Genomic DNA, 16,801 nt, shown 5'->3' with positions numbered 1-16,801 from the left:
CTCTATTCCAGCCCTGTCTTCACAAGGGCTGATTCTGTGGCAAATGAGCTGCAGCTGACCCAGAGTCCTGTACGGGTCTGATTTTCAAGACCCGCACCCGCGACGTGCAATATCGAACCCGTCCCGCTAGCCGCACATAATGCCAATTAGTTCCGCAACCCGACCGGACCCGTTGGCACAGGATCCGCTACCCGACCCGAACCCGTATATATATGAGCAGTGAAAACGTGCAATTATTAACACACGCAGTTGCATATTTGTATCAAAAAGCGTGGGATGTTGGTTATTTTCTCCATCTAGGATGACACCAAAAGCCTCCCAGGCGTTGGATTTCGCTCTTGAGGAATTGTTATTGAAAATGCTGTATTCTCCGCTAGAGAGCTTCACCTCAGCCATTTCGAATGTGGCGCGCTTAGCAGCAGATTGATGCGCTGCAGAGGTTATGATTATGCGCGGTCCCGCAGGGGAGAGGTCTGAGGATTTAAACATTAAACTAAATTATTATTATTTTAATATATTTATTATGCAACACCCGCGACCGACCCGCATCATCTTTGTTTTACCCAGAACCGAACCCGGAAAAAAGCGTTTGAAAAAATACCACCCGCGAATCACCTTTTTTGCGGGTCACCCGTCGGATACCCGACCCGATGCAGGACTCTGAGGGGGGCGAGGCACGAGCGTCATGTTACCATGCTGTTACCATGCTGTTACCATGCTGTTACCATGCCACGCAACCTCTCATTCCCCTGATAGGTGGAGGGTTGCCCATATAGGCGGAGCACCCCGTTTCTGGTCAGAACAATTTCAAATCTGTATAATTCTGTATCAGATCTGTTGCAGCCCCGTTTTTAGAGATTTGTGTATGGAGAAAAGAGAGAGGGTTGTGTTTTCTGACACTTGGTGAGTTCCCTGACACACCGGGGACACATTCATGTATAAAAGACGTACAAAAGTGCATTTTGCATGATAGGTCCCCTTTAAGTAATATTGGGTAATACCTCCAATATCTCATAACAGAATACCCTATTAACCAACCAGTTGTAATCCTCATCATCAAAGTCTTGTGTTGGGTTCGACTGTATCTCTCTCAGCCCTTTAATAAATAAAGCCTGTGCACGAGTGATGGATGTGTGTAGAGGAGAGAAGTGATGACTCCCCTCAGACCTGCCCTGAGCCTCACTCCTACACCACTGGTTCTATAAATCTCGGCCCCACTTCCTCCGTCACTGCTGTCCCTGGGCTCGACCTCAGTCCATGTTTAGACCCTGATGAGCAGAGATACGGCGTCAGTGAAGGGAGAGTTTTTTTCACAAGTGCTTGCTAAGAGCCAATGAATGTCTTGGTGAGGAAAGCCTGCACAGTTGACACACTGCCAGATTCTTGGCTAGTGAGTTTACTTTGGAGAGTTATCAGTCATCAAAATGGAGCTGCAGGAACTTTTAATTTTTTCAGTTACAGCTCCAGATCAGATACTCAACTTCCATGTATTGTGGCCAACTCTTCATAATCTCACCAGCAATCAATAGCTGAGGAAATAGCTGCTTTTATTCTCAATGTAAGAAACAATTGTCTATAATTTACATAGTATCAGTTTAAATGATACAGACGGACTTGTTTGCCGTCTGTCCCGGCCCTTTCCCGTAACAACGCATTGGTTTTATTTGGCCTGTGTTTGATAATCAGTCAGCCGTGTGTACGTTTTGAGTGATTGCACGTGTTTGTCTTTGATATTGAAGCTCGCCAATCTTCTTCTAATCTAACATTCGTTTGTTTTGTGTTGTGTTTCAGAGCGCTCTCCCCACAGGCCCATCCTGCAGGCCGGCCTGCCCACTGACCGCACCGCCGTGGTGGGCAGCGACGTGGAGTTTGAGTGCAAAGTGCTCAACGACCCTCAGCCTCACATCCAGTGGCTGAAGCACATCGAGGTGAACGGGAACAGAGTTGACTCTGATGGAGTACCGTATGTCCGTGTGCTCAAGGTAGGAGCTTCCTCTTATCACTCCTGCAGCAACAAACCAGTATAAATTACTCTTTTGAATGCTTCTTTATATGTTGCCCTGTATTGCTATGCCACTTATTTTCTTAGATAGCCAGTAGTTGCGGATCTGCATAAAAGTCTTAAAAAGGCATTCAATGTGTGAATCTAAAAATGTAGTGCTTATTTATGGGAAAATATGACTTTGATTAACCTTTCAAATCTCTGAAAAGGCCAAGACAGGCAGTGGAGCTAAATAAATGTTTTTCCTGATAAAACACATTTTATATTTTACAATCTATAAATGATAGGTATCCATCTTTTTTTTTTTAAATAATAATTTACTGCATGGCTTGCACATTAGCGTCACGCAGATCAGGATACAGCAATACTCATGTTTCATTTATTATTTTAGAGTTGTTTGCTGTGATGCTCAGAGGAGATGCAACATTTGGGAGTGAAAATTCTATGAAAAAGGTTTAATGTTACACATATATTTTGGGCCAAATTATTGTTTTTCTATTTAACTTTGGTTATCTGAAAGTTGATCTTACATCCTTTTTAGAGTGGCTTAAAGTGGTAGGAACTGAATATATGAAGTGTATCTTGCTATTGAATCTCTGCACATAACCAACATGACTTCTCCTGAATTATTTACTGTCATCTGATTTTCTGTGATGTACATGACATGTTTTTATTTCCAGCATTCTGGGGTCAATAGCTCGGACGCTCAGGTGCTGGCCCTCTACAATGTGACTGAGGAGGAGAGCGGAGAGTATATTTGTAAAGTGTCCAATTATATATGGAGAGGCCCGATCGTCACCAGATTTGTTTCCAGCTGTCCTCCTTCTGCTTAGCTATGTTCCCCAGACCTCCTGTTTTTATCTGATGCTTACATAGTTTGTATGATTGTGAGTGTGAGTGTGCCCTGTTCTGCTACAGAGTTTTCCATGTTGCCCATCTCTTGCATGTAGAGATGAGACTGAGGTATTTGATGTGGTGATGGGGTGGCCCAGTTCAGGAGTCAACCTAACCCTCTTCTCCACTAACAGAAAGGAGAGTCCTCTGCAGGGGCTCTCTTGCGGCTTTCACACCAGCGCTTTTCCCTTTCTAGCTCCGAGCGGGAGCTTTTCTGGTTCAGCTCCGGTTTCCCTTTTCTGCTCCCGCTCTGTTCACACCGCCCAGAGCCCAACTGGTGCTGCCGCTGCTGTGTCATGACGTCACCGTCAACGGCGTTACGGCGCTCACAACAACAACAACGGGGAACTGCGTCGGGTCGATGATCGTGTTGCTTTTAATCACACGAAGCCAGATTAAATTAAATAACGACTTCTCCAACCTTATACTTTTCTCCAGAGTGCCGTGGTTCATTGTTTATTAATGTGTTTCTGCGGCATTTACCGACCGCTGCAGTGTTGGCTGCTCTTCCACGGGAGTTTATTCTCCTCCGTTAGCTCCCGGTTAGCTCACACTGCAGCGGCCGCTCTAAAGTATTCACTCTCCGACTCACACAAGCAGCTGATATATATCCCCAGTTCCCCTTAGCCTAAGTGAATGTGTGTCAGTCTGAATTGACGCTGTTTGGTATCACAACGCTGTTATGAAAGTTTCTCTGGTAAAAAATGGGTGATGTTAGCATAGCAACCGAAGCTAAACTGACGACTTGCTATTGCTATCCTATTGTGGCATAAACCGTTTTCTACAGGCACATTTTACCGGCGTATTTTTATTATGATTCTACTTGTGATAGTCGGACACGACAACCTGTGCAGCCCATGTATTGATTTATACGGTGGCCCTGAAGTGCAAGACACCACAGCATTTCACAAAACACAACAGCATTTCACAAAACGCCACAGCATTTCACAAAACGCCGCAGCATTTCACAAAACACCATAGCATTTCAGGAAACACCACAGCATTTCACATTGGACGGAAAGGGTATTCCTTAGGGAGAACACTTCTTGTTTGTGATTGGACAGAGCCAGCCATAGAAGCGCTGCTGTGATTGGTTGTTTTTGCGGCCAGTCAAGAAATGACGCTTCGTGATTGGCCCAACACATCAGCCGTTAGCTGTTAGCACACACTCAGAGCTCACAGCTCCTCATTTCTGTTCAGAAACTGGACAAAAGTTCAACATATACAAAACACAGACTGTCTATGTCATGGTGAATACAGTCGCTGCTTTATTTATGTCTGTATGACGTTGTTGTGAGTGTGGACGGAGCAGCTACAGGTTAGTTTAGCCTGATCGATCCGATTCCGATAGGATTTACATGGATATACGGCCCGCCCCCTCTCCGGCGTCTTGTTTGAATGACAGGAGTAAACACAGAATTAATGCTTTATTAATTCATGGTTTTTAAGGGGCTTATCTCCATGTAAATACTATGGTAGACCACCCAATATTCGCATCGCTCTAATCGCTCGAGTTTCACCGCGGCTGTCAGCTGTGTTTGCTCCTGTCATTCAAACAAGAGGCGCTGATAGGGGGCGGGGGCGTATCTCCATGTAAATCCTATGGGAGATACCAACCACAACAAAATGAACATATTTGACCGTGATTTAATTGTAATACACGTTTCAAAGTGATGCCGAAGTAACTACATACTGATAACGGTTAGTAAAAACCATGAATTAACGCTTTGACAAGTCTGCAGATAAGACGGCAGGCGAAAAGCTTTTAAAATGCGTGTTTTCTGAATGGAATCGGGTCCATCAGGCTAAACTAACCTGTAGCTGCTCCGTCCACACTCACAACAACGTCATACAGACATAAATAAAGCAGCGACTGTATTCGCCATGACACAGACAGTCTGTGGTTTGTATATGTTTAACTTTTGTCCAGTTTCTGAACAGATATGAGGAGCTGTGAGCTCTGAGTGTGTGCTAACGGCTGATGTGTTGGGACATATTTCGCTGTCGGGTGTTGACCAATCACGAAGCGTCATTTCTTGACTGGCAGCAAAAACAACCAATCACAGCAGTGCTTGCTCTGTCCAATCACAAACAAGAAGTGTTCTCCCTAAAGGAATACCCTTTCCGTCCAATGTGAAATGCTGTGGTGTTTTGTGAAATGCTGTGGTGTTGTGAATTGCTGTGGTGTTTTGTGAAATGCTGTGGTGTTTTCTGAAATGCTGTTGTGTTTTGTGAAATGCTGTGGCGTTTTGTGAAATGCTGTTGTGTTTTGTGAAATGCTGTGGTGTTTTCTGAAATGCTGTAGCGTCTTGCACTTCAGGGCCACCGTAGATTCCATCCGATAGCTGCTATAATACAAAACAAAACGTCTGCCTCTCTCCACAATGATCAATAACAGTGAACGGATGGTCAAAGTAAGGTACAAATAAACAGAATCACACGAAGCCTGGTTAGTGTTGCCTGACTTTATAAAGTGTGTTTATAAGCACTACTGCTTGTAGGCAGGCATGACAGTCGACCCATGTTCAGGGGAGGTGGGTTTAGTTTCCTGCACGCCTCGACGTAAGAGAGACGTAAGCGACACCACCTCTTAGCTCCGGAGCTCTTGCCTCTAGACCGACAATTTTTTGGAGCTGGAAGTGAACCGGATTCCGGAGCTAAGAGGCGGCGCCACTGCGGTGTGAACAGGAAAAACCGGCACTTTTCAGGCTCCAGCTCCGAGCCGGAGCTGAAAACACAGCTGTGAAAGGGGCATCTGTGGTACTTTGTGGGCAAATGGTGTTGGATCGAGGAGGAGAACGCTCCTCCATCCCCTTTCTCTTTCAGAATCCTTTACTCATGGTTACCTTTCCCCTCTTGGGCCTCTTGTTGGGTCTGCTTCCTTTGTTATTTTCTAGACCGCTGGCCTTAACACCACGGACAAGGAAATGGAAATCCTCCAACTGAGAAATGTGTCTTTTGATGACGCTGGGGAGTACACCTGCTTGGCGGGCAATTCTATCGGGATCTCTCATCAATCTGCATGGTTGACCGTTTTTGAAGGTATCAGTGGTTCTGTCTCTCCTATATTTCCATTATTTACCATTTTCCTACTCCAGCCTGGCTCTCCACCTTTACATTGGCCAGAAAAGAGCCTGACTCTATTTCTGTAAAAAAAATTAAGAGGAAGCCAGGGTGAGTTAAAAAATACTAAAACCGTCTCTGTCCTCAGAATGGCTCCTGCTCCATCTAAACTCTCTAGATGGGAGAGTATGGGCCATGCTTTACTGTTTCTTTAATGAAATCAGCAAATGCAAACAACCCCAAAAGCAGATGGAGAGAACACAAGTTATTTTAAGTTTTTAATGTAAAATGCAGAATTGCAGTTTAGCTTCATCTCTGTGGGCTAGCTGCTGGCCTCATCTACGTTACTTCAATGTGAGTTGAACTTAAGTACTGATTGTACGGTTCTTAAACAGTATTAAGTGCTATTTTTACCATTTCCATCCGGACCTAAACTGACCTGCAGTGAGAGGTTTTTTTCAGTTAACACATATGTAGCTGCCAACAAATGAACTAATCTGTGTACATAGCTGGGATATCCCCTGTGCTATTTAATACCATAAACCGTATGTTTGGATACTTAGTCACTTTGAGCAGTAGTCCTATCTGTACTCTGTTTATACGCCAGTCACTGTAACCTTTGCTTTTCATCATCATGGAATCTGTAGTTCCCACTGATAAGGGAAACTACACCTGTGTGGTGGAGAACCAGTACGGCAGCATCAATCACACCCACCAGCTCGACGTAGTCGGTAAGTGTAAACTGCAATCAGGTTGTCTGTATATTAAAGGTCCCATTTCATGGCCATTTCTACTGATCATAATTCCATTGTTGAGGTATACTAAAATAGATTTATACTGTGCAATTTTCCAAACTCACATTGGTTTTGCTCTGATTGGTCAAGCAACGTGCAGCTGCTCGTGAGGAGCTGCTGTGAGGAGCAGACAGGGCTTCCCTGTCGGAGATAGATACAGCGAGAACAAGCTAAACTCATCCTGAGCACACACAAACACTCATAGCCGAAGTAAAAACAATAAGTGTGGCTTGATATTGAGTAAGAAAAAGGTTTATAACGCTGTGAGCATGGGTCTGCGGAGAGCATTTCTCCGCGATCCCAAAGTAGTCCGAAAAACATTTACCCATTTAAACAGTCGTGGTAGATACCTTGTTTGTTTTAAACATCATAAATACACAAACAACAATGAATACTTACAGGTTGTGTACCCGAATCTCCCGCTGGTCCAAACAAAGCAGGAGTAGTGTGTGTGTGTGTGTGTGTGTGTGTGTGTGTGTGTGTGTGTGTGTGTGTGTGTGTGTGTGTGTGTGTGTGTGTGTGTGTGTGTGTGTGTGTGTGTGGTGTGTGTGTGTGTGTGTGTGTGTGTGTGTGTGTGTGTGTGTGTGTGTGTGTGTGTGTGTGTGTGGCATATAGCCGCCGCATGTGTGCAAACCGCTCCGCCCCCTCGCACACAGACGGGGAGAGAGAGATCTCTCATCAGCATTGGAAAGATCGAAAATACTAAAAATAATCATAGATGCATTTTTGCAGTCTTTTTGCATATTAGATAACGGAGTTGACGGTACCAAAACTGCAATATAATGTTTGTGTAGCATAATAAATATGACATATCGTTCTTCAGTGCCCGATGCTGTACATATCCGGAATGAATTGCTGAAAGGTTTTGGGAAACTTTGTTTCGTGAAAGGCTGGCAGAGGGTGTGGCCATAGCGCTGGGCGTGGCTACTGGGTATCCCTACGTAGCAATACCCAGGAAGTAAATGAGACATTTCCAACGAGGCGTTTTGTGGAGGTATTTTCTGTGTTAGAGTTGTACTCCCTACAGCAGGGGTGGGGAACCTTTTTCCTCTCAAGGGCCATTTCAATTTTTTCAACATCCTCCGAGGGCCGTACAAATTATTGACCTCTGCTTAAAAAAACTAAAATCACAGCCCATTCATTTGGCCTTTCTTTCATGCTGTGCAAAGAAAAAGCAACCTCTTAATCCAGATATCTTACCATGATGATGCATGCACGTGCACGGTTGTGGCATGAACACCAAAACAGAAAGATATGGACACAAGATGTGTGCAAATGTATTTAGTTTCCTATCCATGTGGACATGATTTAAGTGGGGGGGACCTAACCTCCTCTAGGGGGGTCCGGGGGGTATGCCTCCCCGGGAAGATTTTTTTTTAAATGTTGAAGTTAAAAGCATCAATCTGGTGCACTTTGAGAGCAACATTAGGAGCTCTATGGATACATCTCTCAACACCTATATGAAACAGAATTTAGATTTACTTTTTCTTTATGGACATTTTACAAATCACTCCCCTTTCAAACTGTATTCTTGTTTATTAATAACAACTTTTTTTTACTGTCATATAGTATTTTATACCCGTTTACTTTATTATCTTATTTTTTTATAATAATGATCATATAAAGATGTGCCTTTACCTCACTGGTTGGAGAAAAAGCTTCTTATATTCGTTAGCATAGCAAGCTAACCAGATGCTAATAATAACAAAGTTATTGACTGTATGATCACTATGACAGTCATGAACAGATCGCCACTGGACTTTCAACTAAAGACACAGACACGCAAAAACTGCGGCATGTGTACGGCTCCTTATGGGTAGGCTACTGCAATTTTTGGAAGTGCCGGAGCGGTGTTCTGGTGCTCTCCTTCAGCACTACACCCGTGTCAGACGAGACATATACCACGTGATGACACGTTAGGCTCGTGTTGTGTTCAAGGACCCTGACCTTGGCCAGGATAAACAGGCACTCGCTAGTTTAATTTTTTTGCGGTCTAGATTTCTTTCATTTTTTTCTTTTTTGCGCGTGTTTCTAAATTACCTCGAGGGCCGTACCAAATGGTCTCGCGGGCCTGGTATAGACGGTTCGTCCACACAAGGCCGAAACGGAGCCCGAATCCGATACACTTTGATAACGGCTCCCAAAGTGGGTAGGCTCCGTGTGTACGCCCTATACGATCATTCCCTGAAAACGATGACGCCATAGCCCCACCTCTCCTCACCGCCGCGTCATTGATGATGCATTTTGCCAACAACAATGGCGAATCACAGGGTTGCGTTCGTGCTCCAGACGCTACTGACCATGATACAGATTTTAGTGCAAAATCTACATCTCTTCTACCACAACCATCAGCAACAATAATAATATAATATAATGCAGTGACGTGCGGTGAGGTTCATGGCTGGTGAGGCACTGACTCTTTCAGAGTCAGATTTACAAATATTATATTTTGACCTTAATCGAAATGTTCGGTTATTTTCAAAAGCTTTTTTAGTCTGATGCTTCGATTCATTTTAAACAGACTGTTCAACAAAAGGATACCCAAAATCTAAATATTGGATTGTTCTTTCTTAGTAAGATCCTATGTTCATTACAATTGTGGTCTTACCTTGACTTGAAGATTAAGTCCATGCTATCCTTCTGGACAACAATCTCCATTACATTTTTGTAAAATTCCTCCTTATCTCCCTCTAGTTTCAAAACAAAAGTCTATTTTGTTGTTCGCGTCTACCGTCTCTGCGTAGAATAACAGTAGCAACAAGAACCTGTGGGCTCACTTGCGCCCCCTTCAGTGCGGCAGAGGCAGAGATGTTCACAAGTCTTTTTTTGCAAGTCCAAGTCAAGTCTCAAGTCTTTGGTCACGAGTCCAAGTCATGTCTCAAGTCTTTGTGGGGTGAGACTTGATCAAGTCTAAAGTCTTTGGTCACGAGTCCAAGTCAAGTCTCAAGTCTCTAAAAAATAAAAGTCTCATGTCTCTTCTGGTTGTAATAAGCCTTCTATTGTCTGCTGCTATCCAGTCTGTTAAGAATACTGCACAGCTATATCTAAGACATTCAAAGCATTTACTGTATTATTATCACTCCTATATCTATTCGCATACAGTATCAGTACTGATTAGTTGTTTGTTATATGATAACTTTAAACAGGCTATTGCAATGCAATATGAGGAAAAACATCACACTTTAGCTAAATGCAAACAACTTATAAGCAAAACACTTCAGAATCAGAAATCAGTATCACAAATACTTTATTAATCCCCCGCAGGGAAACTGTGTTAAAAGTACTTAAAAGTATACATTTGTTCTGTGCCATTTGCAACTAAAAAACTATTGCTGCAATATTATCTGAAATATACTGAACTGGTCATATTAAAACATGACCTGTTCCAAAAGAGATATCTACCATTAACACCATTTACCAGCCAAATGCTGGTAAATCATGCAAGTGGCTGGTACTGTATGTTGCACGCACCAGCCACAAATAACAATGGCAATCCATTGAGTGGCTGGTAAAATTTCAACATTCACTAGGCTAGCCATTTGGCCAGTGGACAAAAATGTTAAAATTTGACCTCTGCAACCGTATTGTTTAATTACACTGGGTCTCTAATTACATCTTTTAAGTCTACTATAAATAAACATATTCCTCTATCCTCTCATTCAAACCTAGTGTAATGGTAACCTGATAAACCTGTAACATTAACGTTACGTGGTCAACAATAAACCTGTAACCTGCCTATAAACCGACAGATGTATTTATGTATGTAACTATATATTTTTCTAAGTTTAACGTTAGCCAGTAGATGGTGGCAGCGGAACGTAATGATTAACGTTACCGACTTTTTTTATGTCATGTCAAGAGTTGGATGTCAACGCCACTCAACGCAAACAAGTGTGACAAGCAAACATTCACTCATCTTTTCAAATATTCAGTTACAAAGCTAGTAGCAAGCTAAGTTAACATTATATAGCTGATGCTGAGCTAAACATGTTTGCTAACCGTCCATATGCGTTAATGTGACTGACCTCTCCGGGTGAGTTTTCAAGTGCCTGATGAAATTTGACGTTGTTGCACCAGCATCCTTGATTTTAATATTGCAGACTTTGCAGTGTGCGCTCCTTTTGTTGGTGCCGCCGGCGTTTTGTTCGAAGTTTTTATAGTTGAACCTAATTACAAGCGGTACAGCCGGTCGCCATGGTGTGACCATGATGTTAATGTTAATGTTAAAGGTGGGGTAGGTAAGTTTGAGAAACCGGCTCGAGATACACTTTTTGTTATATTCCATGGAATGCTCTTAACATCCCGATAGACGGCCCGGCTAAAGTAACTGGATGGCCTACCAGCCTGTCAGCCTTCCATCGGGGCACAAACTTATCTCGTGCCCTCATTGGTCATGTGCGCGTTCGTGTGTGTTGGAGGAGGGGCTCTGTGAGGAAGTGGCAGATTTTCTCCGGTTGTGTATTTTCAAATTCTAGCGATCTCGAGCTGGTTTCTCAAACTTACCTACCCCACCTTTAATACGCCAAAAATAGAAAACACAATGATTGTTCACGAGTCCCAAAACACGAGTCCAAGTCGAGTCCGAAGTCTTTTGAGCAGGAGTCCAAGTCAAGTCTGAAGTCTCTGTGTGTGCGACTTAAGTGCGACTCGAGTCCGAGTCACAAACTCGAGTCCCCATCTCTGGGCAGAGGTTATGGCTGCCTCTCCAGGTGCTTTTTTCATTGCCGTTGTATGATGAGACCAGCGGGCCTAAATATCATATATACGTAAAATAAGTTATTTAGAGACTATGGATGGCGAGGATAAATGTAATAAAGGGATCTACAAACATTACATTGGTGACATACAGTGAGATGGTAACAGGCATGCGCTTAGGGCCCGCTTTCCAGCCAGTTTCTGTGGGGTGACGCATTCTGAGGTGAGGCAGAGCTCATCTGTGCCTCACCTCACCCCACAGTAACTGGCTTGAGCGCGCTCACAAAATAAGTGCCCGCGCTACATTAGTGCCCGCGCTCCAGCCAGTTACTGTGGGCTTACGTGAGGCAGAGCTCGTCCCTGCCTCACTCCCATGTAGTTGTAGCGGAGCTCGGCCAATTTGCTGATTTTTACTATAAAAAGCGATTGGAATCATACAGAAATCACACTTACAACACAGATCAGTGGAGACATTTTATTATTATTACTATTTAGTTTTTCTTTAGTTGTTTTTCCGTTACATTGGAGTATGACAGGTGAGGCTCTGCCTCCCCTGACTGCACGTCGCTGATATAATGTAGTAATAATAATCGTCATCGGTCTTATTCGCTGCTTTTGGTGTATTTTGTGGTGGAAGTACAGCGCCACTTACAGGCCCGTCATATGTACTACAGCATCTCCTGCGTTTTCCAGCATTTTCATTTCTTGAGCCGACTTTTTGTGATTTTTCGTCTCCGTGTGGACGGGGCCCTATAATTACTCGTAGTGTGGCCCCTCCCCCTGGGACCAATTTGCCTTTGAAAACCCTACAATAAAGCTATTGCCCTGATTCAAATGGAGCTTGAGGTTTAAGGGTTTAAGGTACCTACAATGTTTTCCATCCTTACAAACACAAGATAGTATTTATTACTTGTCTGATTTATTTTTATTTTGTGTCGTCTTCTTTAGCAATGGCTCCACAATGGGCTCATCCAGAGAAAATGGAGAAAAAGCTTCACGCTGTCCCAGCCAGTAGGACGATGAAGTTTCGGTGCCGGGCCAGCGGAAACCCAAATCCCACCCTGAAATGGTACAAGAATGGAAGGGAGTTGAAGAGAGACCATCGCATCGGGGGCTTCAAGGTAACAGAACATATTTTAAGAAACGTTTTCCGTTCAGTTTATTTTTAGTGACACTACACCCTCCTTAGCATTTCTTATTGAATAACTCCAAGCCCGTTCACTACGAGGGGAGATGTGTCAGTGATCTCATCTCTACATTAGATCACCACCGCCCCCTCCCCTGGAGTAAGAAACACTTCCTGCAAGTGAAAAGCGGAGGCAAGTGTCACATTTGACCTGAGAAACAATGCAAGATGAAACCTAATGCCACAAAAAGGGAAGTCGTGGCAGAGCTATAATACCTCCAGGTGGGCAATCCTAGCCACCCATAACATTGTCTGTCCTCATTCTGGGTATCAAGACATTTCTGTAATTTCATCCATGCAGCAGTAAATCTACCAATATGAGGGCTGGGTATTGTTCAGTTATATCTGGTCCCTGTGTCTGATCCCTGAATGATACCCTTTTTTGACACCAATGTTATACATTTAATTTGAATACAAACAAAATTACGACAATATGCAGTACCTTACAGATTATTTATTTTTCTTATTGTACAGACAAGCTCCATGTTTATTAGCTCACTAACGTTCATGAGATTTAATCCTTATGTATTGGAATATGGTATCAAAACGTATGGCTTTTAACAATTTGGTCAGTGTCAAAAGATAAAAATGTTGTTTCACAGCCTCTATATACTACTTACTGTATATTTTGTGTATGCTATCATAACTTCGTCAACGTCTGCCCATTTCCTGGCAAGCTGTATTCAAATGCGCAGCCATCTGCTAATACGGTAAACTGCTAAACTATAATTGTTGATAACACAGTTTACTGTTATCTCTGGATTTACTTAGCAGAGGTGTGGCAGGTGATGGATGTGAACCGGATCTGTTTTACACCACCACTTACTGGCTATGGCATCATGAGGCCCCAGAGACTTTGAATAATGTATTCGTTTTTAAGGATTTTTATTTTTAGGGCTTTATTTAAAAACCTCAGATGACCTTTTTGATAAAAAAATATATTTGGTAAAACCGTAGTCATAATGTCATAGGAGGCTGTAAATACGTTGCTTTAAGTACCTTTACATCAACTTCTCTGTGATTATCTGTGTTCAGCCTCACGGGTGTGGGATGTATGGCCATGTTCTCTAAGAAACATCCCCCTCCTTCCTTCATTTGCTCTTCCTATCAAGGTGTATACTAGTCCAGCCCTGTCTGGTGCTTCCAGCCCATCTCCCTCCCCAGCTGGGACACATTTAAGAGTTTCCTCCCAGCTGCCTGCTCTCCTTGTCCCCACCCAGCCAGGCAGCAAACTTAACCATCTGGCTGCTGTTTTTTTGAGTCAAGGTGCAAAGGTCTGCATCAGCGGCCGGGGACGTCTCTCATCCCTCCCACACTCTTGCTTTTATGGCCTGGGCTTCTATTGTTCATATCGTCTGCATGGAGACGTGCAGGAGGGAGGGACTAATGTGGACCACATGTATATGTAGCCAAGCACAACACATCTGGCAGCAGGCAGCTGGACTCCCAAATCACGTTTTAGCTAAATGAGGGAAACTGTATGGCTTGGTCTTGTGTATATGCATGTTTGATGTTGCCATTGCCTCAGAGGTTCGTTGGGTAATCCCACACTGCCGGTCTTCGCAGATTTATGGAAGAAAAACTACAACATGTCTTGGAAAAAAGAGCCAGACATCAGTTGGCGCTAATAAGACAAGTTGGGGCAGATGTATATAAAACATGTACCCATTTTCCTTTGGTCTTTGTTTGGTAGGACAAAGATCCGCTGTTTGTAACATAGGCTGGTGTCACAGGAAGAAGGAGTAGTGTGTTATCTTGTTATCATCACATCACACATCATTGACCTTGTTAGCCGTCGCTTTGAACAGAACAACATTTGATTTACGACAATTCATATAGGTTAAAAGCAGATGGAGAGAACACAAGTTCTCTTAAGTTTTTAATGTAAAATGCAGAATTGCAATTTAGCTTCATCTCTGTGGGCTAGCTGCTGGCCTCATTTACGTTACTTCAATTTGAGTTGAATTTAAGTACTGATTGTTCTTAAACACTATTAAGTGCTATTTTTATCATTTCCATCAGGACCTAATCTGACCTGCAGTGAGAGGTTTTTGTGAGCTAACACATCTGTAGCTGCCAACAAATGAACTAATCTGTGTACATAGCTGGGATATCCCCTGTGCTGTTTAATACCATAAACCGTATGTTTGGATACTTAGTCACTTTGAGCAGCAGTCCTATCTGTACTGTGTTTGTACGCCAGTCACTCTAACATTTGCTTTTTCCAAACTGTTAGGTCCGGGATCATGTGTGGACCATCATCATGGAATCTGTAGTTCCCTCTGATAAGGGAAACTACACCTGTGTGGTGGAGAACCAGTACGGCAGCATCAATCACACCTACCAGCTCGACGTAGTGGGTAAGTGTAAACTGCAATCAGGTTGTCTGTATATTAAACCCTGATCAATAAATCTATATCATGGCTTGGTCACCTGTTGAATATTGATGAGAATCCAGAGTATGGGTGTTAATCTTTCAATGTTTTCTGATTTTGATTCAATATTGATTGATTTGGTTTGTTGAGGTCACGCTTTCATTGAAATCCCCAGTCCGCTTTGTGCTAATAAAGATGTTGTCCAAAAATATGGTATAGAAGCAGTAAAGTGTGCTTAGGACGATTTAATTGTTATATTATTGCATATTAATATGTATTCATGCTAAACTAGCACAAATAAACAGATTTAGCTAAATGGTGTTTAGTATTTCTTAATTCTCACTTACTTCAAGAATAACAACTTCAAGTTACACAAAAAATAAACTGCTGCCGATGCATACATGAAAATGGGAGGCTTAGACAAGTTTCTAAGGAGTTAGCCTATTTCACCATACGTTTTGTTTCACCAAGACATTCACCATACATTTCTTTTATTTATTTAAAAGAAAAAAAGGGTTAGGGTTGCCCCAATTCCTACATGAATCAATTTGTCCCTAATCCTTTTCCTTGGATGTAGTAATGTTGGATAATACCTCTAATATCTCATACCAGAATACCCTATTACCCAACCAGTTGTAATCCTCATCCCCGAAGCGTCAAAGTCTTGTGTTGGGTTCGACTGTATCTCTCTCAGCCCTTTAATAAATAAAGCCTGTGCACGAGTGATGGATGTGTGTAGAGGAGAGAAGTGATGACTCCCCTCAGACCTGCCCTGAGCCTCACTCCTACACCACTGGTTCTATAAATCTCGGCCCCACTTCCTCCGTCACTGCTGTCCCTGGGCTCGACCTCAGTCCATGTTTAGACCCTGATGAGCAGAGATACGGCGTCAGTGAAGGGAGAGTTTTTTCACAAGTGCTTGCTAAGAGCCAATGAATGTCTTGGTGAGGAAAGCCTGCACAGTTGACACACTGCCAGATTCTTGGCTAGTGAGTTTATTTTGGAGAGTTATCAGTCATCAAAATGGAGCCTCAGGAACTTTACATTTTTTCAGTAACAGCTCCAGATCAGATACTCAACTTCCATCTATTTCCTCAATAGCTGAGGAAATAGCTGATTTTATTCTCCATGTAGCAGAACGATTGTCTATAATTTACATAGTATCAGTTTAGATTATACAGACGGACTGTCCCGGCCCTTTCCCGTAACAACGCATTGGTTTTGTTTGGCTTGTGTTTGATAATCAGTCAGCCGTGTGTACTTTTGGAGTGATGCACGTGTTTGTCTTTGATATTGAAGCTCGCCAATCTTCTTCTAATCTAACATTCGTTTGTTTTGTGTTGTGTTTCAGAGCGCACTCCCAACAGGCCCATCCTGCAGGCCGGCCTGCCCACTGACCGCACCGCCGTGGTGGGCAGCGACGTGGAGTTTGAGTGCAAAGTGTTCAGCGACCCTCAGCCTCACATCCAGTGGCTGAAGCACATCGAGGTGAACGGGAACAGAGTTGACTCTGATGGAGTACCGTATGTCCGTGTGCTCAAGGTAGGAGCTTCCTCTTATCACTCCTGCAGCAACAAACCAGTATAAATTACTCTTTTGAATGCTTCTTTATATGTTGCCCTGTATTGCTATGCCACTTATTTTCTTAGATAGCCAGTAGTTGCGGATCTGCATAAAAGTCTTAAAAAGGCATTCAATGTGTGAATCTAAAAATGTAGTGCTTATTTATGGGAAAATATGACTTTGATTAACCTTTCAAATCTCTGAAAAGGCCAAGACAGGCAGTGGAGCT

The 16,801-nt window shown here is 43.0% G+C and overlaps 1 protein-coding gene across 1 annotated transcript in view; it reads left to right on the top strand.

Annotated features, from left to right (window-relative positions):
- The window catches only part of LOC117543911 (fibroblast growth factor receptor 4-like), a 60,741-nt gene that overhangs the window by 41,135 nt on the left and 2,805 nt on the right, over positions 1-16,801 (top strand). The window contains exons 8-13 of the mRNA XM_034212570.1: positions 1,792-1,982; positions 5,794-5,938; positions 6,607-6,690; positions 12,397-12,569; positions 14,871-14,994; positions 16,361-16,551. Of these exons, the coding sequence (XP_034068461.1) occupies positions 1,792-1,982; positions 5,794-5,938; positions 6,607-6,690; positions 12,397-12,569; positions 14,871-14,994; positions 16,361-16,551 (908 nt within the window). The remainder of the gene's footprint in view (positions 1-1,791; positions 1,983-5,793; positions 5,939-6,606; positions 6,691-12,396; positions 12,570-14,870; positions 14,995-16,360; positions 16,552-16,801) is intronic.

The sequence above is a fragment of the Gymnodraco acuticeps genome, unplaced genomic scaffold, assembly GCF_902827175.1.
Source record: "Gymnodraco acuticeps unplaced genomic scaffold, fGymAcu1.1, whole genome shotgun sequence".
Taxonomy (NCBI): domain Eukaryota; kingdom Metazoa; phylum Chordata; class Actinopteri; order Perciformes; family Bathydraconidae; genus Gymnodraco; species Gymnodraco acuticeps.
Note: the sequence above shows the minus strand (reverse complement) of the source record. Positions and strands in the feature narration are given on the sequence as shown.